This window comes from Natrix helvetica (genome assembly GCF_964273705.1).
Source record: "Natrix helvetica genome assembly, chromosome: 1".
In the NCBI taxonomy this organism is placed as follows: Eukaryota; Metazoa; Chordata; class Lepidosauria; order Squamata; family Natricidae; genus Natrix; species Natrix helvetica.
The window spans coordinates 202,057,795-202,084,886 of NC_138548.1; the positions used below are offsets into that span (position 1 = coordinate 202,057,795).

At 42.2% G+C, this 27,092-nt stretch overlaps 4 protein-coding genes across 4 annotated transcripts in view; 2 read left to right on the forward strand and 2 right to left on the reverse strand.

The window, feature by feature from the left end:
• The first annotated feature begins 1,295 nt into the window (after positions 1-1,295).
• Positions 1,296-5,348, forward strand: LOC309392646 (chemokine-like protein TAFA-1). Its single transcript, XM_081954076.1, has 4 exons — positions 1,296-2,437; positions 3,597-3,737; positions 4,327-4,451; positions 4,638-5,348. The coding sequence occupies exons 1-4, from the start codon at positions 2,293-2,295 to the stop codon at positions 4,653-4,655; spliced, it is 429 nt and encodes a 142-aa protein (XP_081810202.1). The 5' UTR covers positions 1,296-2,292; the 3' UTR covers positions 4,656-5,348.
• On the reverse strand, positions 4,991-13,695 carry TIMM17B (translocase of inner mitochondrial membrane 17B). Its single transcript, XM_081954055.1, has 6 exons — positions 13,544-13,695; positions 11,188-11,287; positions 10,351-10,414; positions 7,504-7,632; positions 7,293-7,403; positions 4,991-6,287 (listed from the first exon to the last, which is right to left on the reverse strand). Exons 1-6 carry the CDS (start codon positions 13,567-13,569, stop codon positions 6,199-6,201), a joined length of 519 nt encoding a protein of 172 aa, XP_081810181.1. The 5' UTR covers positions 13,570-13,695; the 3' UTR covers positions 4,991-6,198.
• A 358-nt stretch (positions 13,696-14,053) lies between these two features.
• On the forward strand, positions 14,054-21,131 carry PQBP1 (polyglutamine binding protein 1). Its single transcript, XM_081954044.1, has 7 exons — positions 14,054-14,243; positions 15,439-15,549; positions 15,767-15,878; positions 17,349-17,458; positions 18,782-18,892; positions 19,550-19,610; positions 20,336-21,131. Exons 2-7 carry the CDS (start codon positions 15,483-15,485, stop codon positions 20,490-20,492), a joined length of 618 nt encoding a protein of 205 aa, XP_081810170.1. The 5' UTR covers positions 14,054-14,243; positions 15,439-15,482; the 3' UTR covers positions 20,493-21,131.
• The window catches only part of SLC35A2 (solute carrier family 35 member A2), a 15,563-nt gene continuing 9,290 nt past the window's right edge, over positions 20,820-27,092 (reverse strand). The window contains exon 5 of the mRNA XM_081954007.1: positions 20,820-22,401. Within this exon, the coding sequence (XP_081810133.1) occupies positions 22,374-22,401 (28 nt within the window). The 3' untranslated portion in view covers positions 20,820-22,373. The remainder of the gene's footprint in view (positions 22,402-27,092) is intronic.

Below are 27,092 nucleotides of genomic sequence, written 5' to 3' on the forward strand. Positions count from 1 at the left end.
TTTTACAGCAGAGGCACGGTGTTGATACATTCATTGAACTGTTTATCGTTAACTCAAGATCTCTTGCATTATCAAGGCTAGCCATGATTCATGTATACAAATTTTGTTGTGTTCTAGATGGGGTTGAACTGTTTTCTTCAACATCTTATATTCCCTCAAGGTGCTTTCCCAGCATCACTTACTTGTGCTCTTCTGGAAGGCCAAGAGTGTGTGGAGTGAACCTCACCCCCAGCAGGATAATAGGGTGGGGGCCAACAGAAAAGATGCTTATTGCTTCTTCAAGAAATAGCTCAGGTCATCTAGCTGGGAAAATGGCTTCTCTGCATTATGAGTAACTTATGTGTTTAAATCAGACTTCTAAGTTTTCAGGAAACTAATTTATGGAAACTAATTTGAAGTAACATTAATGCACAGGACAATTTCCTTCCACCATAGGATGCCTGCTGAAAAACTGGGAATTAATCATGTAGACCAGAAGAGAATTCTAGACAAACTGGAGATCTACCTCTGTTAATAATTCCAAGTTATTATGATTCTATATTACCAGATATCACTTTTCCAATAGAAAATCCCCACAAGATCCATGGATATGCTGAAGAAAGGTCTTCTCCCTCAATCATGCCACAAAATGAATGACATTAACATTGCCCCATAGAACATCACAAAATGATCCACTCTCTTCGCCAACAAATCATACAGGTCGTCCTTGACTTATAACACTCCGCTTAGTAACTGTTCAAAGTTACAACAGCGAAAAAAAATGACATGCTGTTTTTCACACTTCTGATCCTTGCAGCATCCCCCATGGTCACGTAATGCTTCACAACCTGACTCACATTTATGACAGTTTCAGTGTTACAGGGTCATACGATCACCTTTTAGAACCTTCTGACAAGCAAAGTCAATGGGGAAACCTGATTCACTTAACAACTATGTTACTAACTTGACAACTGCACTGATTCACTTAACAAATGTGGCAGTGTCATTAAATGGAACAACACTCACTTAACACACGTCTCAGCAACATACATTTTGGGCTCAATTGTGGTTGTAAGTTGAGGACTACCTGTGCTTTGTACTTGTAAAAATCAACACACGAACATATCTCTGTTTCTCTCGTTGAAAATAAACATTTCCTCTGTTGTTGTACTTAGGTTGTTTAAGTTTTCCGAGTTGATTTCTGCCCTCTTTCATCTAGGCTTGACAAACAACAAACTCCTTTGAAACAAGTGCTGCTGGTGGTTGAACCTGCTCAAGTGCTGATTCAGAAATAAGGTGCCCATTCAGGTCAGTAAGGTTGGTCGAAGGTATTAAATATCTTCCTGAACTTGCAGCACAGAAAGCAGTCAGATAGCCTTCAAGCTATTCCTGATCAGTGCTGGGCTGCACATTGTATGCTAGCCTACACCTTCCAAAAGTGTGAAAGTCAAGCAATGTAAAATGTATTTTATTTGGGACAAATTGAGAATATGGGACAAATAAAGAAACAATGATACAAGATTGATATTAGTCCTAACAAATACAGAATTCTGGAAAAGTGAATCCTAGCTTTGTTTCACTTTGCATTTTAAAGTGGTTTAGGAAATTAAATACATCTAATTAGCACATACTATTTTGTAGGTGCATGGTATACTTTCACAATTAACAATATTTTTAATAGGCATGTATGCACTTTTGATAATGTACTGGTGATACTTGCCCAATACTTTCTTCTCCCCCCCCCTTTTTTTCCCCCCTTTTATTTTGAAGACACAACTAGAATTCACATTGAGAAAAGGCCTTCCAAAGATCTGGGGAGTCTTTCCTGAAGAGAAGTACACAGGTATCATAAAATTATCTCTATGGTTTTTGGTTTTTTTAGTCCCTTTCTTTTCTGTCAGCTTGAGCCTCTGTGGTCATGCACTTCACAAGTCAAGATCGTCAAATGAGACTCAGCAGTCAAATTCTCTGAAGCCAATTCACAACTTCAAAACAAATGATAAGGAATATGTCAGGGATTACCTATAACCAATTTTGTTGTATTCATTTTGTACAATGACAATAAAGACTACACTATACTATTACACCCTTTCAAAGCATAGGTGGAAGAACCTGTCTTCAAGCTCTTCCATATTTTAATATGTCCCCTCTCATGGAAAAGTAGTCCCAAAAGTAGTTATGGTACAATTGTTCTCCTCACTATGGTAACTTTGCCAAAGCTAAGGTTAAGTAAAAAGTACCAGGTAAAATAGGATTCCATTTTCCTTTCTCCTTCTCACTGCAATCTCATCCTTCTTTTGCAGCTCTATCACGATGTGTCACCCCTTTCCAGCATTCTTAATGATCTCCATCATTCTCATGCGGCCAGGCACCTTTGCTCAAGAGTTTCCCATTCAGAGTCAACATCATCATGATCAATATTGGTACCAGACAACAGTAGATCAAATCCCAGTGATCAGTGAGTTCCTTCTGTTCTGGGGAAGGGGAGGGTTGAGTAAAAGTTATTAACTCCAGCCTTCATTTTGGAAACTTAGGGCCTACTGTCTTTCCCCCCATTATCTGATTGGATAATAGTTTGGGCATTTTCGGTTAACATCACTATTTGAGCACCCCCAATTGTATTTGTGCACAAATAGAATTACTGTATACGTCAGTTCTTAAACTGTGGAGGTGAGTCTTCCAAATAGGCATAGTAATCCCTAAGCATCAGAAGACACTCCACCCAAATGACAGCAAATTTGACAATGCAAATAACAACTTCAAGTAACTATCACCCAGATGCATTCCAATTTGCTTGCAGTTTTGTCACACGACACTCATGCCCTCGTCCTTTCTCGCCTGGACTACTGCAATGCTCTCAACATGGGGCTGCCCTTGAAGAGCACCCGGAGGCTTCAGCTGGTCCAGAATGCGGCCACGTGGGTTGTCATGGGGGTACCTAGGTGCTCCCATGTTACACCCCTTTTAGGTGGCCTGCACTGGTTGCCGGTTGTTTTCCCAGTGCGATTCAAGGTATTATGACCTTTAAAGCACTCCATGGCTTAGGCCCAGGGTACCTGCGAGACTACCTACTGCCACCAGTAGCCTCCCACCGTCCAGTATGATCCCACAGAGTTGGCCTCCTCAGGGTGCCGTCGGCCAGACAGTATCGGCTGGTGACCCCCAGGGGGAGAGCCTTCTCTGTGGGAACGCCTTCCCTCTGGAATGAGCTGCCCCCGGAGCTTCGCATAATCCCTGACCTCCGGTCCTTCCGACGCGCCCTAAAAAGTTGGCTTTTCCAGCAAGCCGGCCTGGCCTGTTAATTTTAACTTATTTTAAATGTATTGTCTTTTCAATTCGGTTTGTTTTTTGGGATATGGATTTAATTTTTTTAAAACTTTTGGGATGTGTGTTTTTTAATGTTGTACGCCGCCCTGAGTCCTTTTGGAGAAGGGCGGCATATAAATCCAAACAAACAAACGACAAGAGGTAAAATACTGGGTACGTGTGCATGTGTAGAAGTTGACACCAGATTAGACCCTTCACTCTTCTGTGCTAGAAAAAAAGGGTGCAGCAGACAAAAATCTTCAGTGCTGCTTCCTCCTCCCATCTTCCCTCTCAACTCCTCCCCACTATAGGTGGGGGAACATGCAAAGTGATTGCTGTCAAACGCTGCTGCAACCGCAACCATATTGAAGAACGGTCCCAAACTATCCAATGCTCCTGTCTCCAAGGCAAAGTAGCTGGCACAACCCGTGGCAAACCTTCTTGTGTGGATAGTAAGTACGAGGAGCCAAGATCTTTCTTTCTCTAACCCCAAGTGGCAAGAAAACCCAAGGGGAAATAAGGACCAAGAATCTAAGCAATAAGAATCCTGGGAAGAGATTAAAATATGGATCCAAACTAAAGAGGAAAAAAACCCACCAAATGTGCATAAACAGATATGGGTGAGGATGAGGATAAGCTTATAGCATGTAGACTGAAGAAAAGATGATTGACAGGCTTGGTAGTTGTAGCCTCTTTTATTAGGGGACTGTATGCATGTTCTATATAATGGCTCTCAGGCCAGATGTATGTAGTGGTTATGTCTTAAAAGTCCTCAGAGTATTTATTATGCTAAGACTTCCATGATAAAGCAAGATACTGGATTCAAGCAGGACAGTCCGTTAGCTAGTTTGGAATTCAGGAAGTCCCATTTGTCTCCGGTCTATAAGCTCTTGATGCCAAGAGGCCCAAATAGACTAGAGGCATTCCATCTTGACCACAAACCTATTGAATTGCCACATCCGCAGTGAACAAGTTGCCAATGTCAGTAAAGTTCCTGGCTTTAAGGAGGGATGGTAACAAGTGTCTCCCTCTATTATATAGCCTCCATTGTGACAGGAAAGTGGTGGTGTGATATGCAGCCCTGCCAGGCTGAAGAGGAGTGCAAAGCATTACCCGACAACTCAGGCTGGATGTGTTCATTAGGAAACCGTGTTAAAACCACCAAGGTAAGGTCTCTCACAACCCTGACAAAAGTCATGTCTGCACAGGATGCCACTTCTTTTCCCGCATCTCAAATGTGTATCTAGTCTTAAGGATTGTAAAGGTTTTGTTACTTTTTTTTAAAGCCCATTGTACAAATAGTGGTGGAGATTGAATTTCCATTTAACAATTTATCCTGGCTTGTTTTTCAGATCCATCCCAGGAAATAAAGTCTGTTAGAATGGAAAACCCATTTCTGAAGAATGCATGACATTGTATTCTGTACTGTCATTATCATCAACTTCATGATGAAGGAGAGGACAAAACATTGTATTGCTGGATGCCCTGTAACTTTGCCGAAGACATTGTTGCTCTTAGTTAAGGGAAATGGAATCAAAGACCTTTGATTAACAGAAGGAAGATTTAGCCCTCTTTTTTGGGGGAAACAGAAGAGCAAGTTGGTTCAAATGGTTCTAAACTTTCTTGTGAAAGACTGATGAGAGATTTCCTATAAACCGTAACTATCATTTTTGTCAAACGGATAATTAAATTCTCCCAAAACAGATGCAAAAAAGCCAGTTTTGTATTTACATCTGTAATATCATACAGTGTCTTTCTTTACAATGATATTGAAATACAAATTGCCCCACCATTAGGCGATCTTCAAGTTGGAGAAAATGGACTACTAGATCTGTAAAATTTTAATGCTACCTTAATAGGCTGTTTGAATTCTGAATGAGGTCTTTAGCCCACAAAGGCCAAGTATATAAAACTGGAACTAAAATTATACTGCCGGATTAGAGGTGATTTGGCTTAGATGGGCAGGGGAGGGAGGGATAATGTCAATTTAGATCCCAAAAGAGCTTTGGATTGTTTGGTATCTATAACTATAGCACTGTTTCAATATCCTGGATGGCTTCTAGGCAACTAAGAGTCTGAAGCACCCTCTTGGTTTTGCCAATCTGTCCTAGTTAGTTCTTCTAAAGATGGAACTGGCACAGCATTTTACTGGAATAAAACTTAGTTCTAAGAGAGGCCTACCCAGTATTTTAAGGTGAGCCAAGGCCACAAACCCTGTTTTGATCCACCATCATTCCCTCTGTTTTGTTTTTTTAAAACCTAAGCAATCAGCAACAACAGTACTACTAAGTGAAGGAAAAGGGTGAGGATTCAGGGTAGCAGCATCTCTTATTCTGGCTCAATAGCATATGGGCATTTGAACTACAATGAAGAGACCTATCACAGGATATCATCATTGGTAGTGGCAGAGCTTCCCCTTGTTACAATAATTATTTCATCCAAGGCTTGGGAAAACACATTGTTTGTTTACAGACTTTTAAAAGATAACTTAAAAGGAGTTCCCACCAAACAGAGAAAATTGGAGGAGTCCTTCCATCAGAAAGTCAGGAAAACAGCCCTTTAAAATTTGCCATAGTCGATTAATTGTAATTGCACACCCCAGTTTTTCAGGCAAATACCATCCTAGGATTCCAAGTTCTCCTAAAAAGCTTTGGTTCCGTCATTGTATGGAATTAATCCTGGGCACCTCCTTTCATTACTGCAAGCTTCTTAACTCCTCACAGAGGTAGATACTATACAGCTCAAACCCCCAACCACGTTTTCCTTGCCCCTCCCCTCTGCCAAACTTAAAAAAAGCTCTAAGAATCAAATCCCTTTCATGCTTTGTTTGCACTCTTGGGTGAATGTCTTAGTTTCAAGGGGAAAAATCTTGCTCGATTCTAAAAATAGAAGTGATTCAAGCCCCACATTGGCTCACTGATATTGTCCATAGCCTGTAAATCCTGTAGGTGGTGAACCATCTTTGGGAGGCAGTTGACTGGGATCTTCTCCAAACGGATTGGCTAAGAAGAAAAGAAGGACCCATTAGTGATACATGAAAACATAAGGCTACTGTTATTCATGATAGGAAACAGCAGAGGAAAACTTTCTGAAGCAGAAGTAACAACAGTGAAGCTAGGTGGAAAGAAGGTGGGGGTTTAAGGGAGAAGTGATTCATTAAATTAAGTGAAAAATCTCAACTTTTACTATTAGAAAATTCAAAAGAGGTTTTGATGTCAATCAGCAAATAAAGAAGAGGAAGGTGCCAGACAGCATGGGAAGAAGTGTAACCCTGGAACACATTTATAGAACCATCAGCAAAATGCCATTATCATAATGAATTGGGTTAAAATAGGGAGATGGAGGTGCCACAGGCATGGGGCATGCTTCCTCCCTATAGAGGCACCAAGATCTGGGATAAAAATAGGGAGAGATATGGCGATCAGAAAGAGACATTTCTTGCATTTTGGGTAACTGCAAAGAAATATCACTTTGGGGGTGGGGGGATTGATTAGAAAAGCCAAAATTTATTTCACCACAAAGTGGAACTGGCTTCACACCACTTCCCCCAGCTCTACTGCCAATTGGTTCATAAGATTCTCACTAAATTTTATCATTACAAGGTGATAGACAAGGGAGATGCGTTAACATCTGGCTCTTTGGATTTTGAACGACATCTCTCACTATTGATAATGCTGGCTGAGGCTGCTGGGAATTTGTTTTTCAAATATATATAGCTGCCCATTTCACTAATCAAGTGACTCTAGGTGGCATGCAACAAAGTGTTTGGTGGGCTGCAGGTCCTCTACACATAAGTAGTAGTATGAAAAAGTATTCCAACTATTTTTCCCAGGATGTAATGGAGACTTCTAGCTCTCCAGATATTATTACATTTCAATCCCAGCATTCCTGGAATCAAGGCCAACAATGAAAAGGAGTTTTTTCTTGCAACTATATTTGGAGGTCCACAGCTTCCCCCAAATCCCACCTCCTTCTGAGACCCTTTTATTCTCAGAATTATAACTTACGGTTTTGGAATTGCTGGGCTGTATATCTTGTCAACAAAATGCCAACACCTTCTATCAAGGCAAGCAAGATGCCTCCCATCATAGCAGAGCCTACCATAGCCAACGGCCCACCTAAATGAAAAAGCAGTTAGTAAGCCCCAAGGAAGCAATTATTAGAAAGTGATGATAAATGGGTGGTGTGTATTTGGCTGAGCTAAGAAACATCACTTACTACGTGATGCTAATACAGCCCCAGTGAGTGCCCCGCTGGTAATGGAATTCCAAGGATCTTCTTTGCCTCGCATCTTCACCAGACCACAGTCAATGGTAGAAAAAAGCCCACCCCACACAGCAAAGCTCCCTGGGAAGACAAAGAGAAAAAGCCTTTGAGTCACTAGTTGAATGTTGAATTGTTCCTAGCTTGCATCGAAAAAGCCCCATTGCCTGATACTAAGCAACTTTATTATAAATACTTGTTGGGTGCACATGAGAATTGGATCAAAACAACCCAGAATCTTATAAATTATTGCCAAAGATATTCAGAGCTTCTCAAAAAGGGGCAGCAATTCTACCTCCCGAGCAACTGATTTCCAAATTTATCACCTGAACCTTGAAAGACAGAAACAACTTTGCCTTTTTTAAAGTAATTGCAATCTCAAATGTGTCAATTTCTTGAAAATAAAACGGTATGAATAAACAAGTAGGAAAGCATAAGACAATGCAAATGACTTAATTTATTTTGTATTGTTTACATTGGTATTTTTAAACATGTGATCTCATTCTACAAACTGTTACACAGGTATAGGATTCATAATAGCTCACTATAAGTAATAGAAAGAGCAGCTTACTGCAAGTAATGGTCTCACAGATGCAAGTAATCAAGTCATGTGATTGCAATTTGGGTGCTTGGCAGCCAGATCACATTTATGACGGATTACAGCATCCTGCAGTCACATGATCATGATCTGCAACCTTTTTTTTTTTTACTGATTTCCAGCAAAAAATAGCACAAACCACCCATGGGAGAACCTGGATTTGTTTAACAACCATGTGCCTCACCACAGTAACCACCCAGTAATTCACTAATAACCACCATAAACATTGTTGCAAAATAGGATCTGACTTGACTTACAAACCACAACTTATGGCAGAAATTCCAGTCCCAGTTGTGGCAGTTAGTGGAGGACTACCTATACAATATGACCTTAGAAATTAGTATAATGGGTAATCCTTAAGGTAAAATGGAAATTGGGACCAAGATTGCTACTGCTAAATGATGTGGCTGTAAAGCATGATATCATGTGACCACATCAATGCAGGCCAATCCCAGTTGTCATCAAACCCCAAGACACATGGGTCATTAAGTCAGAAGTTAAGGGAGTCCCAGGTAAGGAATGTGGACTGGCACAGCGGGGTGGGGTGCCCTAGGAGGCTTGGCACAGACTATGGTGAATGGGGTGTGTGTGTGTGTGTTCCAGTGCAGCTCAAGTTTATAAAGGCTAAGGAAAGAGCATGTAATGTGCATGTGTGTGAGCACATGGAGGCCGAGGAAGGAGAGTAATGGTGCAAGCGAACGGAGGGCCTGGTGGTTGGGTTGGGGGGAAAGACTTACCTGTGACCTTCCCTGTCAGCTTCCCCATTGACCTTGTTTACGGGAAGCTGGCAGAGAAGGTCAATAACAGTGATCACATGATTGCAGGATGCCACAACCTGTCATTAAATGTGAGATGGTTGCCACACGTGAGTTTTGTTGCAATGACTGAAACTTCAAGGACCTCAAGTATATTCTTTATCCAGTGTCATTGTAATATCAAACAGTTGCTGAATGAATTAATCCAAACTCAAGGTCTATCTTTACTTACTTTACTCAAATCTATATAGGACTGCAATGTTCAAGAAGGGAAAACCCAACCTTCCCCAATTTGATGCCTACCAGATAAGCTGGATTTCCATGTCCAATGTGTCAAGTTAGTATGGCTACGCTAGAAATTCTACAAACTGGTCTAACACATCTGAAGGCCACCGAGCTGTAGATGAATTCAGCAAGTAAATGTTTCTCAATTAATTCCCATTTTCCATTGCTTGGGAGTATTTTCAAAAATATATACCAGGATTGGGAAAGAATGCCAACCAGGCACTCCACTTTCTTCAGAATAATAATATAAGTTATATAGGAGATGAAACGCATTCTGGGCTAAGTGAAGCCACCCATTCTCTGCCTGGTATAGCCTCTCTTTTCTGTCTTTTGCTACCCTCTCCACTGTCTCCTTCATCATAGGCTGGGACAGACATTTTTTACATGATGGCTTGCTGAAAGTTCTGAAACCAGGGTAAGAGCTGCAGGACCACCCCCACCCCACCCCCGCCATCGGATTAACCAATTCTAAAATGTAAGGTACATGCCTGTGATGTTTAATTTTTCTTCATCTGAACCATCAAAAAATACTTTGTCTGTAGTCTAGAAGACTACAAAGGTCTTTATGCTGCAGAAGATTCACTTGCAGAAATGAATAAACCATTTCTCTCAAATTCTTAGATCAGCTTGTTATGGAGAAGCATCAGAACATTCTGGAAATAGACTACACAATTTTGTATATCCCTGTCCCAAATTTATATTCTCCAATTTTTCCAGACACTTAAATCCTTGTAACAAAAAAAATATGGCATACTATAGGTCAAAACAGACTAAAACAGACTGATCCAAAGTCACTCCTCTGCTTCAACAGTGTCAGAATTTGATTTTGGTTCTCCCTGATCTTTTGTAAGCCCTGCATTGGGGAGGGAGAAGGGGGGGAAGAGCAGGAGCATATAAGTGGCAAGCACTTGCACTCATGAAGAAGCTCCATTTGGGTGAATGGAGCTTTGCCTGCAAGCAAAAGCACCCTCTGCTCGCATGGATGGAGCTTCGCGCCCGCATCTGTCTGCCACTTATGAGAGTGAAGCTTCACACACACTCACTTGCCCATCTCTACAACGGTCTGCTTTTAAACAGGCTGTGACCTGGTAGTGGGCCACAGTCTGGGGGGTTGGGGACCCCATCTTATGACATTCATTCCCCCTGCAAAACCCTCTATCTTACCTCCAATCTGTGGTGCTCTGACTCTGATAGCATTGATGCTGCCTCTGAATCGATGCCTGACACCCTGAATTTTAAAAAAACGAAGAAGAAGCAAAACCCCTTTTGGTTAATCAACTCCACACTTAAAGAGGACTCATAATTCAATCAATGCACACAGAACTCATATTTTAGGATTCAGTGGTTTGCAAAGAAAAATGTATACTTGAACCTCTCTAATTACAGTCAGTCTTTTTAGGCTACAATCTTTCAGAGGTATTGAATACAAATGCCATCATCCCTAAAAAGTCAGGCAGATGAGAATTGTAATCCAACCCCTAGAGCAGGCATCACGTCGTCATGTGACATATCACAACTTTTCTCCCTTCCCTAAACCCGTGCGTGTGTGTGTGAGACATCTAGTCCACGGGCCATGAGTTTAACACTCCTGCCCTAGAGGGTATCAAGCTGAGGAAAAGGTAAAGTATTTTTGAAAGAGGCTTACCAATTAGCAAACAATAACAACTGAAATTAAGAATGAACTGTTTGGATAAACAGGGAAATTCCATGCTCAATCAATAATAAGTAACAAGACTGCAGAACAGTAAGGTTGCATATGGATGCAAACGATAACCATTTTTTTCATATTGTTAAATCATAAAGCAAAATACTTTACATTAAATCCCAGTACTGCCTCTAAATTTATTATAGCAAATGTCACTGGAACAAGAATTCTGACCCCACATACTCCATTTCCTCATTACTTACTACTGATCATTACTCATTACTGCTGCTTAAAGAGAGCAATAGATAATAAAATCAAATGAAATAAAGACTAGAAATAAAATATGTAGAACTCACCACTGGAGCATTGCGAAAGCCTTTGATTGCCTGAAAGACACCTCCACCAATCATTCCCATAGTAAAGGCACCACCACAGTCATCCACGATCCGCCAGGGGCTGTCAGATAGAAACAAGTCAGTGTAGGCCCTTCACATAGGAAGCTCTGTGATATGCTAAGAATTTGTGTTTAATTAAATAGTAAAAGTATTTAAATTTAATTTTTCTGAACTATTATACTACCTCAATATTATACTGATACGTTTTACTGACGTTTTAACACATAACAAATGAAAAACGTCAGGACTGGCAACCAATAAGTGATCTCCTTTTCACAGCACACACACATACACAAAGAAGTAACAGCACACACACATACACAAAGAAGCAACAATTTACCAGTCTAAGTATAGACAGAAACACCAGCTTGGGGAAAAGTGTAGAATAGTTGCAACAGAATATCACCTGCATAGAAACACAAAGGCTAGTGTATTGAGCTGCTAGCCTTACAGTACTAGTTCCCTCTCAAAAACCTCACTTCCTTGACAACCAATTGATGTGAATTCTCTGCTTTTATTTATATTTACAAATGTCCATGCATCACATTTCATTTCAAATGTATTAAAAATACATTTTTACTGATTTACTTACATAAAATACTTGAAAATATCATTCCTAAAATAAAACTATCACAGACAACTCAAAAACATAAGGGTTGCAGAAATTACATGAGGCTGAAAGCACACTACACATAATAAGTTACTCGATACAGATATTGACCCACACAAGTTGTTCCCTAAACATGCCACTACATGTTGAAATGCTGCCACAAACATGAAAATGCACCTCTGAATAAAAGACAACTGGGTTGTTAACAACAACACCAACCACAGGGGGTCCTTGATTTACGATCGCAACTGAGCCCCACATTTCTGTTGTTACGCGAGACATTTGTTAAGTGAATGTTGTTCCATTTTACGACCCTTCTCATCACAGTTGTTATGTGAACCACTGCAATCATTACATTAGTAACACAGTTGTTAAGTGAATCTGACTTCTCCATTGATCTTGGCTTGTCAGAAGGCGATCAGACCATCCAGGAACACTGCCACAGTTGTTAAATATCAGCCAGTTGCAAGTGTCTGGATTCTGATCATGTGACCATGGGGATGCCGCAATGATCAAAAAGTGTGAAAAATGATAATAAGCAGAGGTGGTATTCAGCAGGTTCTGATTAGTTCTGGAGAACCGGTAGCAGAAATCTTGAGTAATTCAGAGAACGGGTAAATACCACCTCTGACTGGCCCTGCCCCCATCTATTCTCTGCTTCCCGAGTCCCAGCTGATTGGGAGGAAATGGGGATTTTGCAGTAACCTTCCCCTGGATTAGGGTGGGAATGGAGATTTTGCAGTATCCTTCCCCTGCCACACCCATCAACTTCGAATCCCACCATTGGTCCTATGACACTTTTTTCACCGTAGTATAGTATATAGCCTTTATTGTCATTATACATCATGTATACAACGAAATTGGTTTTAGCCTCACTGGTGCAATCCATGACAACAAAGTTACAGTTGTAACTTTCAACCAAATTTAATCTGCAAGTTCCTAATTGACACCGACATGTGAGCTAATAAGCAAAAAGGAAAGATGCTCAAGTACCAGCAGCGATCCCAGAGCACTCCACACCAGAAGGCAGCATGCAAAGTAAAGCCTTGAGAGGCGGCAAAGAGTGATGGACACGGATCAAGGACACCGAAGTACGTGTACATACGCCCTCGTGTTTCGTAACATTCACGGGGTGACCTTGCCGCTATTCCACCCCCACCCCTTCTATCATCCTGGCTCGGTTCTGTGTGCCTTTTATGCAATGCTCCTGAACGGCGTTTCTGCCCTGGCCGCTTTTGTATAACCAGGAGGGGAGTAAAAAGAGGGAAGGAAAGCGTTTCAGTATATAAAGAAGCCTAAGTGCCATTGCTTTAAAAAAGAAAAAAAAAGGCTAAGGTGGCTCCAGCGCAGGCTTTGGACTGCGGGTTCAATCCCTTTTCAGGAATTGACCCCGCACAGAGATGGGACGCCGGTTCGTTTTCTCCGTTGACCTTGAAGCTACCTCGCAGGGCTGTTGTGATGGGATACAAAAAGGCGACCGGCCCTCCCTCCCGGGCCGAGGGAAAGGAGCAGCCGATGGAGACGGAAGGAAAAGAGGGGCGAGCTATAAAGAAGGAGCCCGGCTACGGAGGGCTGGGAGGGACTCCCCAAACTTCGCTTTCCCCGCGACCTCGAAGGGGCTGAAGTCGGCCAGCGAAAGACGCTCGCACTCCTCCGAAGCCAGGCCCACTCCCAGCCCTGCGTTCGCCCACCCACCGCCTCGGTTACCAAGGTTCCCGGGCGTATTCCTCCATAGCTCCCGGCCTTTCAGCTCGCCAGCCCACGCGAAAAAGGGAGAAGCCTCCGGGCGAGTCACGTGACCAACGCCTATTGGCCGGCCGGCGCACGTGGCAAGAGTCGAAAGCACTCGCGCTTCGGAAGGGAACCGAAGGTAGCTTACGTCACGCGCTGGTTGGTTTCCCCCCCCAAGCGGAAAGCGACAGAGGGGGCGTGGTTTTCAAACGTTCTGATGAGTTGACAACTAAGGAACACAAGAGGGGGAGGAGTTACAACGCAGATCGGGACTTCGTGTTTTCCTTCGGCCGATGAAGATACGAAGGGCGGGGGGGGAGGGGGCATCAAAGGATGCGACCGGATCTGTATTTCGTCACTGCCGGAGGAGGAGCAAACCAGCTCCGATAGGCCAAAGAGGGCGCCGAAGTGGGTGGACCTAATTGAGCCTTCTTCCCCGGGGATTGGTCGGTTGGTTTTCATTTAACGATGACGTTTGACGAGGCGGGGGTGCAAAGGGTAGCGGGAGGAATTCCTTTTGCGCCGCGGATTGGTGGGAATGTGTCACGTGCAGGGGGCTCCTTGGAGCAACGGGAGCGGCTTTGAATCCGGCAACGGGGAAGGGCCGTTTGCGAGGGGACGCCGGGGTTTTATTGAGCGCGCGGGCGGCTGCGTGACTCTGCGGGTCGATAAGAAGGTAAAGGCTGAGGAATTGTAGAAGCGTCCACTGAGGCTGTTTGCGATAATTGTTGTGAGCCTGAAAATGAAGCGGGTTTCAAGGTTCACTTCTGACACAGAAAACGAAGATGGTGATGATCAGTAGAGCTTCGTTGTGCAAATGTCCTAAACTCTTGGAATTTTAGAAGTGGGATAAAATATGTTAAAAATGGAAAGAACTCTCGTATTTGTGCTCTTCAATTATATGGGGACAGAATGCAACTTTTTTTAAAAAAATAAATCACGGTTAGAGTAAATACGATCATTTTACAGGTAGTCCTCGACTTATGACCACAATTGAGCCCCAAATTTCTGCGGTTGAGACGTTTGTTAAGTGAATTTTTCCCCTCTTGCCTCGGTTAAGTGAATCACTGCAGTTGATTAAGTAAATAAGTGGATCAGGCTTCCCCATTGACTTTGCTGGTCGGAAGGTCGCCAAAGGGGATCGCGTGATCTTGGGACACAGCAATGGGTCATCAATAGGATTCAGTTGCCAAGCATCTGAATTTTAATCACATAATCATGGGGATGCTGGAAAGGTCACAATGGTAAAAAAAACAGTCACTTTTTTCAGTGCCGTTGTAACTTTGAATGGTCACTAAATAAACTGTTGTAAGTCGAGGCCTACCTGTATATGGAAAACTGAACCAGCTAGATCAGAGCTGTTGTTCTGAACAGTCCTGCCTGTAGTCTGACATGGTGTGGCAGCAAATTCATCAGCTTGGTAAGAATTGGATTAGAGCATTCCTAAGGTAGAGGCTAAACTTGCAAGATTCTGTTGCAATACCCAATCGCAATATTAAAAAAATTAGCCGCCTTATGGAGTTGATTTCCTATTTTGTTTTTCTAGTGGGGCAGTCACTAAGCTATCCATTTTATGTCATTCCAAATTCTGATTAAGTTGCTGAGAGTCAAATACACTTTTAAAGATTGCTCTTGATTCCCAGGGAAATGCAAGTAGATAGAAAAAAGAAAAAAAAAGGTATAAACCACCCCAAAGTGATCCCTGATGGATTATATCTACCATCAACCCTAGAAGTTGAATCCCATATATTCTGAGAAATAGTATTCAAGAATTCTGGTATGAAAACTTAAGGAGAGAGTGCATGTTCTGGAAAGAGCAGCGATAAGCGCAAAATGTAATTATGATATTTCTCTCTCTGCTCAAAATATAGAAAAGTGATTGGAAAAACAACATTTGCACATCTGCTCCACTCTGATGCCGTTGCCGGTGGCATTGCAGTCCCGCCTAGCCAGGCGAGGCCTGCTTAAGCATGTAGAACCTGGTAAGTACAGGGGGGGGGGGGGGATGAGGAGGAAGATGTATAGGCTGTCTACAAACCAAGGATGAGGATCAGGGATAGTTCCCAGGAATGAGAGTTGGTTAGTTCCCAAGTCATTTTTTGGCTCTCTAAAATTGGTATCCATTCTGGATTGTGCAATTTTGCCACCTGTTGACCCCGTCTTTTTTTTCAAGCCTGATCCTGTTTCTTTCCACATAAGAGCCAGAAGAGGAAATAATTGCAGAAGATTATGATGATGATCACGTTGATTATGAAGCCACAAGAATGGAGAACCTGCCACCAAACTGGTACAAAGTCATCGACCCTGTTTGGTAAGCATATAGTGATGTCCTGCTAATGATTTCTATCACAGTGTTTTTAGTCTGTGCTCGCAGGATTGGTACCACTATTCATCGGTGCCCAATCAGGGACATGTTTCTGGTTCTGTTAGCTCAGGGCTGTCAAATTCTTGGCCCATGGGCCGGATGTGTCATGCGCTGACCAGGCCTGGTTTAGCAGAGGGGGAAAAAGTCCTGATACGTCATATGACGCTGCGGTGACAACATGAGTTTGACACCCCTGTGTTAGCTGATCTCTGAAAGGAGAAAAGATTTGGTGGTTCTGGACGGCTGCCAGGTACTGTTTAGCCATCAATGAGTTGGCAAAGTTTTTATTATTTTTTGTATCTCTGGTCCAGCAGAGTATTATTACTATGACATATAGGTTTCCAAATCTAAAGACTTGTGGTACATACAGTATTAATATAATAGGATATAAACGCAAAAATCAATTAATGTGGTGTGGAAGTAGCTAGATGCCTTTCTGAAAAGTTAAGCTGTAATGGCTCTGGTGGTGGTGATGCGTCATGAAGTTGGTGTTGATCTTAGTGATCACATAAATAGGTTTTCTCTAGGATAATCTTTCTCCAGCTTGGTCCTTCAGGTCTTCCTGAATGAAGGGTGATTCATGCACCTATTACTGTTGTAATTGAGTCTGTTCAGCTTGCTGCTGATCATTCTCTGCTTCCTCCCACCTTTGCCAACATTGTAGACTTTTCAAGAGAGCTAGGTCTTTGCATAAGGTGTCCAAAATTTGATCATTCGTGCAATCAGTGAAAACTCTGAATTAATATGTTACTTGAGCCATGGATTTGTTTTCTTAATGAAGCCAGGGGTGTCAAGCTTGATTTCATTGAGGGCCGCATCAGGGTTGTGTTTTACCTTGGGGGGAGTGTGGCCAGCTCGACGTTACTCGTGTTGTTCGCCTGTAGTGGCCCAAGTACTCTGCCAGCAAAAACAGGCTCCATTTGTGGCTGCGACGGCCTCCTGCTCCCTCCCAAACTCCATTTTCACTGCCAGAGGCACCACAGGGCAGTCCGTTGCTGTTTCCAGGGTGGCCCCGCAGGCCGGATCTAAGCACCCTATGGGCCTTGCATTTGACACCCCTGATCTAAGCTATCTATCCTGCTTAAAAGTCCAAGTGTTGTTTTCATAGCATGTCACAGGGACATCATTGCCTGTGTCATTTTGATCTTTCTAGAATCTGCAGCTTATTTCTTGCATGCCTGATAGTAGTTGACAGCTAATCCTAAAAGCAACACCCAATTGTGAGCAGGGTATAGTGGAAAGAAACAGTAGGATATCAGTCTAACTAAAATAAATTCAGTTTTCTGAAGTTAAATGCCAGTGGTTTTTGACAAAAAGTGTTGAGAATACATTTCAGGGTTTTTGGAGAATGGGGGAATTTTGGATCTATTGCTATTGGCTCTAGAGGTAACAAATATAGTTCTCTTCTGCTTCTAGCTGCCTCCCTTATTATTGGAACATAGAAAGTGATCTGGTTTCATGGCTCTCGCCTAACGATCCCAACTCTGTGATGACCAAAGCAGCCAAGAAGCTGAAGAACAATTTAGGTAAGAAATTGTTTTATATAGTGTTTTGGGTATAAGTATAGATCATAATAGGAAAACTATAAATTGGTCTTAAATGAATAGGGGAATTACTCTCCGGAAGCACAGAAGATTTTATCTGGCCTCTAGTGAGAATGAATGTATGCCTAAGGCTACAAAGTGGGGGTGTGCAACCTATATGGCCTCTGAACACCCCTTCTGCACTGGTATTTTTATTTTGGCTGTTCTTAAACAAAAATGTGCAGAAGTAATAAGAATATACAGGTAGTCCTCAAAGACCACAATTGGAACCAACTCAGTTAAATAAAGTGAAACCATGAGTCTTGGTATGATCCCGCCTCTATTTTTAAAGGAAGAAGAAACTGTAGATCTCTTTTGGATTGAAACTGAGTGGTGCATTTTTTCCATCACTTTGAGGCGGGAAAACATTCAACTGTAATATCAGAAGTTAAAAAAAAAATAGCTATCTAAAATCTTGAAATATACCAGATTCTCCCACTTTATTTGTTGCCAGCAAAGTGAGCCACAGTTCTTGTTCTCTCTTTCCCTCTCTCTCCCTCCCTCCCTCCTTCTCTCCCTCAAAACATGGGGACATACAGAAGATAAGTGCAATCATGAAGAGAGGTGATAATGGAAATGTGGAGTTAATTGCCAGCAATTTGATTTGGGCTCATTTAACAGATGATACTTCACTTTGTGAAAAAGGATAGCTTCATCTATCCTCTGCCACAGTTGCTTGTTGCACCACAGCAAGTAGTCAGTGGGCCATCTTATATGAAAGGAAATAGATGATTGTATTTGCAGTGTTCGTCAGCAGTGAAAAGCTATTAAAACTGACTGAATAACCTTCTCTCCCTTTCTTTCACAAGGAGCCATGCATACCGCCATTTTGATACTTAACTGGTTTTGGAGCTGTTAAGGCGGTAAAAGGTGGCCATTAATTCTGCTGCTTGTGGGCAATTCAGTTTTCAAAAACATTTCCAAAGCAGGAGGAACTCCACTTACAGGTTGTCCTCATTTAGTGACTGCCTTATTTAGCTACAGCAATGAAAAAGTAACTTTATTACCAATGTTAGGATTTACAACCTTCAGAGGTTTGTAAAGCAAAGGAACGCTGAAGTAAGATCATACGGAAAGTTGTGTGTAGCAATCACTTAAGCTGTTGGTTCCAATTGTGGTCTCTAACCAAGGACCATCTGTATATGCTGGAGTCCGGTGTCTACTTACATACATTATTGTTTTAAGAACAACCAAAAGAAAAACAGAAGAAAAAGGCAAGTGGTAGGCTGTTGAGAAAATGCAAAGTAAACTATTCATCTCCTTTAGATGTTGAAAGCAAAACAGAACGCTTCCATGATAAGATTGAGCGGGAAGAGGTGAAAGAGCGTCGCTATCACCGGCGGGAAGAACTGGCCCCCTACCCTAAGAGCAAAAAAGGTAAGCGCACATATCCCCCCCCCCCCCCCGCAACCCAAAGGTGTTTCGGCTAACGCCCTACAGTATCTCCTGGAGGAATGGATTCCTCTTAGCCCCAAAGAGGTTATCAAACTCTGGTACTGTTATAGAGACTAATTTGATTTTGAACCTAACGACGGCAGCAAGATTGTTGGTGGCGCAATATTGGAAGAAGGAAGAGTTGCCCACTATCCAAGAATGAATGTTAAAAGTAGTAAACTTAGCAGAGATGGCCAAAATCTCAGCGTATTTGAAGGATCACTCAGATGAGAAATACAAACTGGACTGGAGAAGATGGATTGACTACATTCAAAACAAATGCCCGACTAAAAAATTTCAGTTAGCTTATGAATGAAGGCATAAGGAATGCTACAATTTATTCAAAACTAGTTTAATAAAGGGGGAGTTAAAGCACAAGAATGGTAACATGTTAAAATTAGTTAGCTTATGTTAGCGTATGGTTGTTAAATGTTTATACCCTGTATTTTGCTCTGGGAGGGAGGGAGGGAAGAGGGGTAGGGATGGGGGAAGAGGGAAGGGTAAGGGGGGTGATAATTGTAAAACTTATTAAAAAATTTAAGAATAAAAAGGATTTTTTAAAAAAAAACCTCTGGCATCCTTCTTGTCTGTCTTCTACAGCGAGCCGAAAGGACGAAGAACTTGACCCCATGGACCCCAGTGCTTACTCAGATGCACCTCGGTGAGTCTGCTCAATAGAGAGCTCCCCCTTACTGCTGAAGCCGAGTATCGTTGCAGAAAGAGGGGGCTAGATTGGCAGATCAGCAGTAGACCCTTGGGAGAGGACAAATGTTTCCAATTCCAGGATTGAAAGAGACAACAGGAAGTGGGAGGTTTTTTTTAAAAGAAATTGTGAGTAGCTGGATCTTAAAGAGATTTCACTAATCAGAACTAATTTTTGGACTACACCTTTCATTGCTCGGATTTGATATATTATGGAAGTTTCAGATGTTCCCCAGTCTGCGGGAATTATCAATGAGATGCATTCAGGCAATTATCCATTCAATATTTTAGCAGACTTTTATAACGTTTGTACATAAATGGTATCAACGCATGTATGATCTATCGGTACTATAAACTTGCTTTTTCTATGAAAAGACGGGTTATAAGGAAATGAAATTCTGTCTCTAACTACATTCTTTCATTTTCTCCAACTTACACCGATCAGACGCTCAAGTGTTGGTGCCATAAGTTGGTGTCTTACTGTGGTTCATGGCATTTTAAAAGTCACCGAGCACTTCAGGCTGTTTTAGGAGCTGAGAACTACGTAGCAGAGTGGGTGCAGCGGAGTAGGACCAAGGCTAGATGAAGTTAGAAAACAGAGGCAAAGTCATAAGGGCCCAGTGGCAGGATCGGAGAGCAGCCAATGATGCCAACTTTGTTTCTGCATCTTTCCTACCTCTCAAGGGGAACCTGGTCCACGGGGCTGCCCAAGCGAAATGAAGCCAAGACTGGTGCAGATACCACAGCTGCCGGCCCACTGTTCCAGCAGCGCCCTTATCCAAGCCCTGGGGCAGTCTTACGTGCGAACGCAGAAGCTTCTCGAGCCAAGCAGCAGGACTGAGATGCCCACTCCTCCTTTTATCTCTCAATGTGTGCGTTAAGTTCTGCAAGGCCCGCTGCAAGAGCAGGACTCCCTCTGGACTACAGACTGGGCCAGCGGTAGCCTTTCCAAATCTTTACTACAACTCTGGCATGTCAGCGGTAAGAGAGGGTGGTTTTTTTATCGTTCAGTGGCTTCCGAAAAGCTGCAAAAGTTCCCAACATCTTTGGGGCTTTCAGGAGGCGGTGCACCCTGCAGAAGAAATGTTACATGTTTGACTTGCTAACTTCTGCAGGGGACAGTCTCCTCACCAGTCTCTATCTCCCCATTCCACTACGAATTTCTTCAAAAAAAAAAAAGAAGTGGAGAGAAAACCCGCTTCATTTTTTCCCCTATAACAATTTTGATCAGCTTATAATATTTGCATAGCATAAAGAAAAATGTTTGCAGACAGGTTTGTAGAGTCTGGCCAATAAGGACCAGCCAAGGCAAGGTGAGGGAAGCCAGCGCACCTTTCCGCCCTCTGCTCCCCCCAGATCCGAGTAGTTATAAGATACGCAGCTCTTTGATTCTGCTTAAATGATCAGACGACACCTGAGCTGGCTTGCTTTAGAAATCTGTATTATGTTTTTACAAGAATAAATAAAATATACAAAGCTGCCTAAGTGAGTATATTTAAAATGTAACACATTAGTTCCATATAACGTATCTCAACACTGCCTTTATAATGCAATTAATACTTGATACGATGCTACAGTTCTGCATAAATATATGGCTGGGGATAGGGAGTAAAAAGAAATGCTGTCTCTCCCTTTTGTACGGGGGAGGGAAAAGGCTCAGTGCACAAAGAGAAACGGAAATGGACAGCGAGGAAAAGTCAATATGTTGTTGTCTTTTTGATCTCCACGGTCTGGATTTGCCCAGGCCAGACTTTTGCCAGCTCAGCTCTGGAAAGCGATGCAAAGTGAAGCCATGGAATTTAGACTGGGTTAGTCTCTGCTACAGATTCTCAGGTGGAACCAGGAGCAAAGTCAAAGACTTAAGACAAGTTACAGCTCTTCTGACGTCAATCAGAAACGGAATGGTGGTTTGGAATCAATCTCAGTTCACAAGAATCGGGGGCCAAGGGTGGTTCACACATGATTTTTTTTTTCTGGATTCACTCATACTGCCACATAGGACCATTCTGTAATTAACATTAATATCACAAGTTTTTGAACTTACAAAATCAGCTGCTCCCCCCACCCCACCCCAGCTGCATTGTAAACAAAACAGAATTAGGGAAGGAGAAAGAAAAAGAAAAAAAAAGTCCAGCCCTGAAGTTGGTCCTTAGCGTTGCAATTTGTAACAGACTTCTGGAAGAATTTGGCAAACACTAGGAACAAACCTTAGAATTCAAATTGTACACCAGGCTACTGAGACAATCGATTAAGGGTATTGCTTCATTTTTTTTTAAAAAAAATGGCTCTAATAGCTCCTTTACTCTTCTGGGAAGATATAAAACTGATCATCTAAATCAGGGGTGTCAAATTCGTGTTGTATCACAACTTCCCCACCCCTTCGCTAAACTGGGCATGGGCTTGGCCAGCGCATGACCTATCCAGCCTGCAGGCCACGAGTTTGACAGCCCTGATCTAAATGAGCCATTCACTGCTATTGGGGCCCCTATGGTTCAGCTCCGTACGTGAGGCAGATCTTAAAATGGGTGACCAAGTTTAGCTTGGTAAAGTGCATCAGGCAACCAAAAGGCACATCTGAGAAAATTAGCCCCGTCTTTCGTGTGCACTCAGTGCCATGAATTGTTCTGCATCTTGTAAGCGCAGGCAGAAGATTCCGTTAATCTAGAAAAGCATCACAGCTGAAATGCTGCTGAAGTCTTCGGGTGGCACTTTCTCTGCTGCTTTAAGAACCTTTTTCTTTAGCTGAGACCCTGGAAAAAAGCAGAAGAATGGTTGAGCTCAGTCGGGGACGGGACCTGGAGATTTGTCAACTCTTAGGACATTCCATCTGCTAGGAATAACAAAAAACACATTTCAAGTTTGGATAGATTAGAAAATGAAGTTTGCCTGGAAAGCAAGAGACCATTACATCAGAGGCATATAACTCCCATGATTTCTTGTTTTTTATATTTGCCTATTACAGTTTTCCCAAATTCTTTATACTTAACGAGGACTTCAAAGACATTCAGCTGGGGCACCAGGGATGGGGGCAAAATGGCAGGCACAACGGGGAGGATCAAAGTCCTACCCCTCTTAGGTTCATGTAGAAAGACTGGGGCATGGTCACCTAGTTGCACTCCCATTTTTACACTGCTGACACCTTGTGGATATCCCTAGGAAGAAAGATCTCTTTGATGGCCAATTAAGCCATCTAGCAGGATTGGAGAGCATGCCATTGGTTTTTTGTAACTTGAGTTCAGCTCAACTTCTTAGATGGTTGTGATAGCTTTGCTAAGCATGGCGCCTTTACTTAGACCAACATGGTAAACTGCCAGAATGGGTAATCCGTGGCTTTCCAAACAGCCCTGAACCACAATTCCTAGCATCCTTTATTATTAACCGATCTGGCTGGAAATGTTGGAGTGGCGGTTTGGTAACATCTGAAAATACAATAGGGGATAAATTCTATTCCTGACTACTGCATTTGGATCAGGGAAGGCAACTTCAAAGCTCTGGTTATTGGAGAGTTGTCCCCTTCCAGCTAGAGCCACCTAAAGTGACTGGAGTGAAGTGAGCAAAGAATATGTCTGAATGTTTTCTATGGGAAGAGCCAAAATTTAGTAGTTATTCCATTTGTCCACTTAATAGATCATCATATAGTTTAGGGGAAACAGCGCCCATTTGGCAAAGAGGAATCCTATACAAAGATTCCATGTCATAACAACAATGGCTTTTTTAAAAAGCACATTACAAAAACTTGCTGTGTTTCAATTACATCCTCAGCCAATTATCTCAACCAATAGTTTACTCAGTTAACCCAGATTCCTGGATTTGCAGGATGCAATCAATTATAAATGATATCAAAATTGACACCATAAGCTAGGATAAAACATTTAGCAGTTTGTGGTACATTGTGTTCTTATTTTCACAAGGTTGCTACGACAATGTTGTCAGAGTAACTAGGACACTGACCTATTTAGTACTTCCTCCTTTTTTTGCTCCTTAAGCCAGATCTGTAAATACGTTCAGCCAGAATAAATCATGCCAACAAGCAATGTAGTTTGAGCCCCCCCCCCCCAAAAACCCACCCCAAGATGGGGGAATATTATTTTGAATTCTTTTCATGCAACAAACTCCAATTAGAAATTAAACTTATTTGAAGGAAAAGCCCTGCTTTAGCTGCCGTTTTAGGAAAGAGTAAAAAAAGAAAGAAAGCATTGAAAAATGTACATTTAACTCATTCCAGGCAGTGTAGAATGGCTTCAGAGTAAGCATACCATGAAAAGAAGGACAGGCTCTTTCAAGGACCTCTGGTCTATGACACTATACTATACTTCAGCTGCAGAAACAACACTGTATGTCCAAACAAACTTTATCTGTATTTTCCTTTTTCTGAAACTCACAAAACTCTGGGTGTTTCTGACCACCTTAAAAAAAAAAGCAATAATTACCATATCTCTCATATCTAGCAAAGAAAAAAAAAGTGCCAAAAGAAGAGTTATCTCCATAGCAGTTGTCTGTTGTATGGAGCAAGCAAATATCTCAACTTACATTTGAAATGGACCCCCAAAGTGAGTCTAGACATTGTGCTAAAACATAATTGTGGCTTTCTTAGTTGGTTAGCATGTTGTGTGAATCAAATCAGTTTCGACTAATTGATATTTATTAGTTCATTATTAGTCCAATCGTGGCTCAGCATATTGTGCTAAAACTACGTAGGTTTCAATAAGCGCATAGTTAAGCATGATAAGCGAACCATGACAATTATTCCTGCCTGTATGTTCTGTGGGAAGTAGCCACGGAACACACAATATTTACAACAGGGCCACGGTGGCACTGTGCAGTACTGCAGGCTACTTCTGCTGACTGCAATTTGGCAGTTCGAATCTCATAAGGCTCAAGGTTGATTCAGCCTTCCATCCTTTCGAGGTGGGTAAAATGAGGACCCAAATTGTTGGGGGCAATAGGCTAACTCTGTAAAGCGCTTAGAGAGGGCTGTAAAAGCACTGTGAAGCAGTATATAAGTCTAAGAGTTATTGCTGTTAATAGTATTTTGTAAGAGATAACAGCAAACAACTACTGGTGGTTCTAATCTAATTATAAATTAATGCTCAAATATGAACCTCCAAAGTAGCAAAAATTTGTCAGTATGGTTACAAGTCCAGAATGAAGAAGTGGTAAAATCCCCAGGTAGTGAAAATTAATAATGAAAATGAATCCCAAGGTAGTGAAAATTAATAGTTCCAAGAGAGGCCTAGGGCTTCCCAAGAAATATGCAGTAGTTTATTCATTTGGAGCTACCCGGAAAACAGGCTATATTTAAGTTCATCTCACTGGATCCTGTAGAGCAGAATCAATGCTGAAGACAATCAGGCTGTGGTACAGAAATTCCTCTGGTCTGATTTGGCTCAGCGATTCCTAGCTGTTCATCCACAGCTCACGTCAAATATTTTACCTTACCCTGGGTGGATTCTGCAACTTTTTTTAAAAAAAAAAATCAATGTTCTGAAAGCAGTGGTTTAGCTCTTCCAAAATTTATCAGTTAAGCAAAATGTGCAGTTTTGCTTACTTTTAAACTGTATTCATCCTTATGAATAAGTTGCCAGTCTTTTTGTGAGGTAAGGAAATATTGGAGACCACAGAAAGCCTGTTTGATGAATTTTTGAAAATGCCATTTAATCCTGTTCATTGGCCACTAATATTCCACAGCCATATCTTTAAAAGCTTTGAGGACAGCTTTTTCTAGATCCACCTGGAGATCTCAAGACTGACCCAATCCCATGCTACTTACCTACCGCTCTTCCTCACGGAAACCAAGGTTTCAGTCTTTGGCGTTTTACTTTCTACTTTAGTCAGGGGGAGGGAAGGATCAATTCAAGGAAGCAAATCGGTCATCTGCAATCTGAGCTGGTGGATCATATCTGGCAGAATGCTACATTGGGCCCCGTTCTCACCAAGCCTCAAGAAAAATGCACCTCACCAATATGACCCATTTTCATATACTCCAGATCTGCTTCCTTCGAATAAATCATGGATCAAAGGAGTAATTATGTTGCCACACTGCACCCACTATTTTTTTCCCCTCTCCTTCTGCATCCTCAGTCAAACTTCATTAGAACTTCTTTCCCTAGGAAGGTTTCTTAAGAAACTGACCAGATTTCCCAGCATCTGATAATTTTCTAAAATAAAAAACCCTCATGCCTATTAGGCAAATATTTTACTATCCAGAGAAGTAGGGAGCAAACATAAAGCAGATCAGCAGAACCTCGTGCCTGCAAATTTGCCTCTAGACCAGAGATGAACAATCTCTGGATCATAACAGCCTACCCTTAATAATTCTCCAGGGAAAGAGGGCTACTGAAGACTTTAAGAGCAAAGTAGGCAAAACTATCTTGTGGGCTGGCATTTCACCCCAGATTTTGAAAACCGTTTGCATTTTACAGTACCCATAATAGGAAATTGCATCTTTCCTGTTTGACTGGGGAGGGGAATCCTACAGTTCTAGGGACCCCATCTTCCACTTTTGGTTTAGGTGTCCAAGCCCTGAAGTTCAGGTGCCCGAATGGAACTTCATATATAGGAGGCAGCTAGAATTCTCAGGAAAGAGTTTGCACGAGCCGTTTTATTCCCCACTTAGGAAAGGCAATATTGGATCATCATGCATGGGGACTTTATAAGTACACTCACTTTAGATCAGTCTGCACTAGAGGTGCTATTGTCCCGGTTCGGGCGAACCAGTAATGGCGGCAGCGGGAGGCTCCGCCCACCTGCCCAGACATCATCAGGGACGCTCTGTGTATGTGCACAAGCGCCGCAATGCATGCTTCCGGTTCTGAACTGGTAGCAAAGGTAAGTGGATTTCATGCCTGGTCTGAACTGGGAAGTACATCATCAGTTCCTGGGCCTTGAGTTATCATGTCATTCCAATTTTAACATATTTAACTGTTGGTAAAGTCAACTTCAACTTTAATGATTTGAGAGTGCTGTTTATTCTTAATCGAATGGAAGAGCAAGGCTATGGCTGTTCCTTCTGACAGGGATGTACCATCTGAGGCCTCGAGGTTGTCAGTGGCCATTTAAAAGCTTGAGGGTGGTAAAAAGAACACTTTTAAAAGCTGCCACCAAATTACAAAGTTTTATATGACAGACAAGTCAATGGCTTTCTGCATTTTAATAGGCCACCGCGTGCATGTATTATGTCAGATACTACTATCTGCAGCTTCAGTCATTACATTCCAACTGACTCACAGGTATGGGGAAAGCACTCTATGCCAGCCTTTTCCGTTTAGATGTCCACCAACTGGTTTGAACTAGTTCCCATCATCCACCCACCTACCCCAGATCGCAAGCTCTTTGGCCGCAGGCAGACTGATGGGAGGACTACCAGGCTGATGAAGGCTGGTCAGAGTTCTGGCTCAGAATTGCCTCAGTCCGTCTCCTTTACAAGCAGCTGACCCCAATC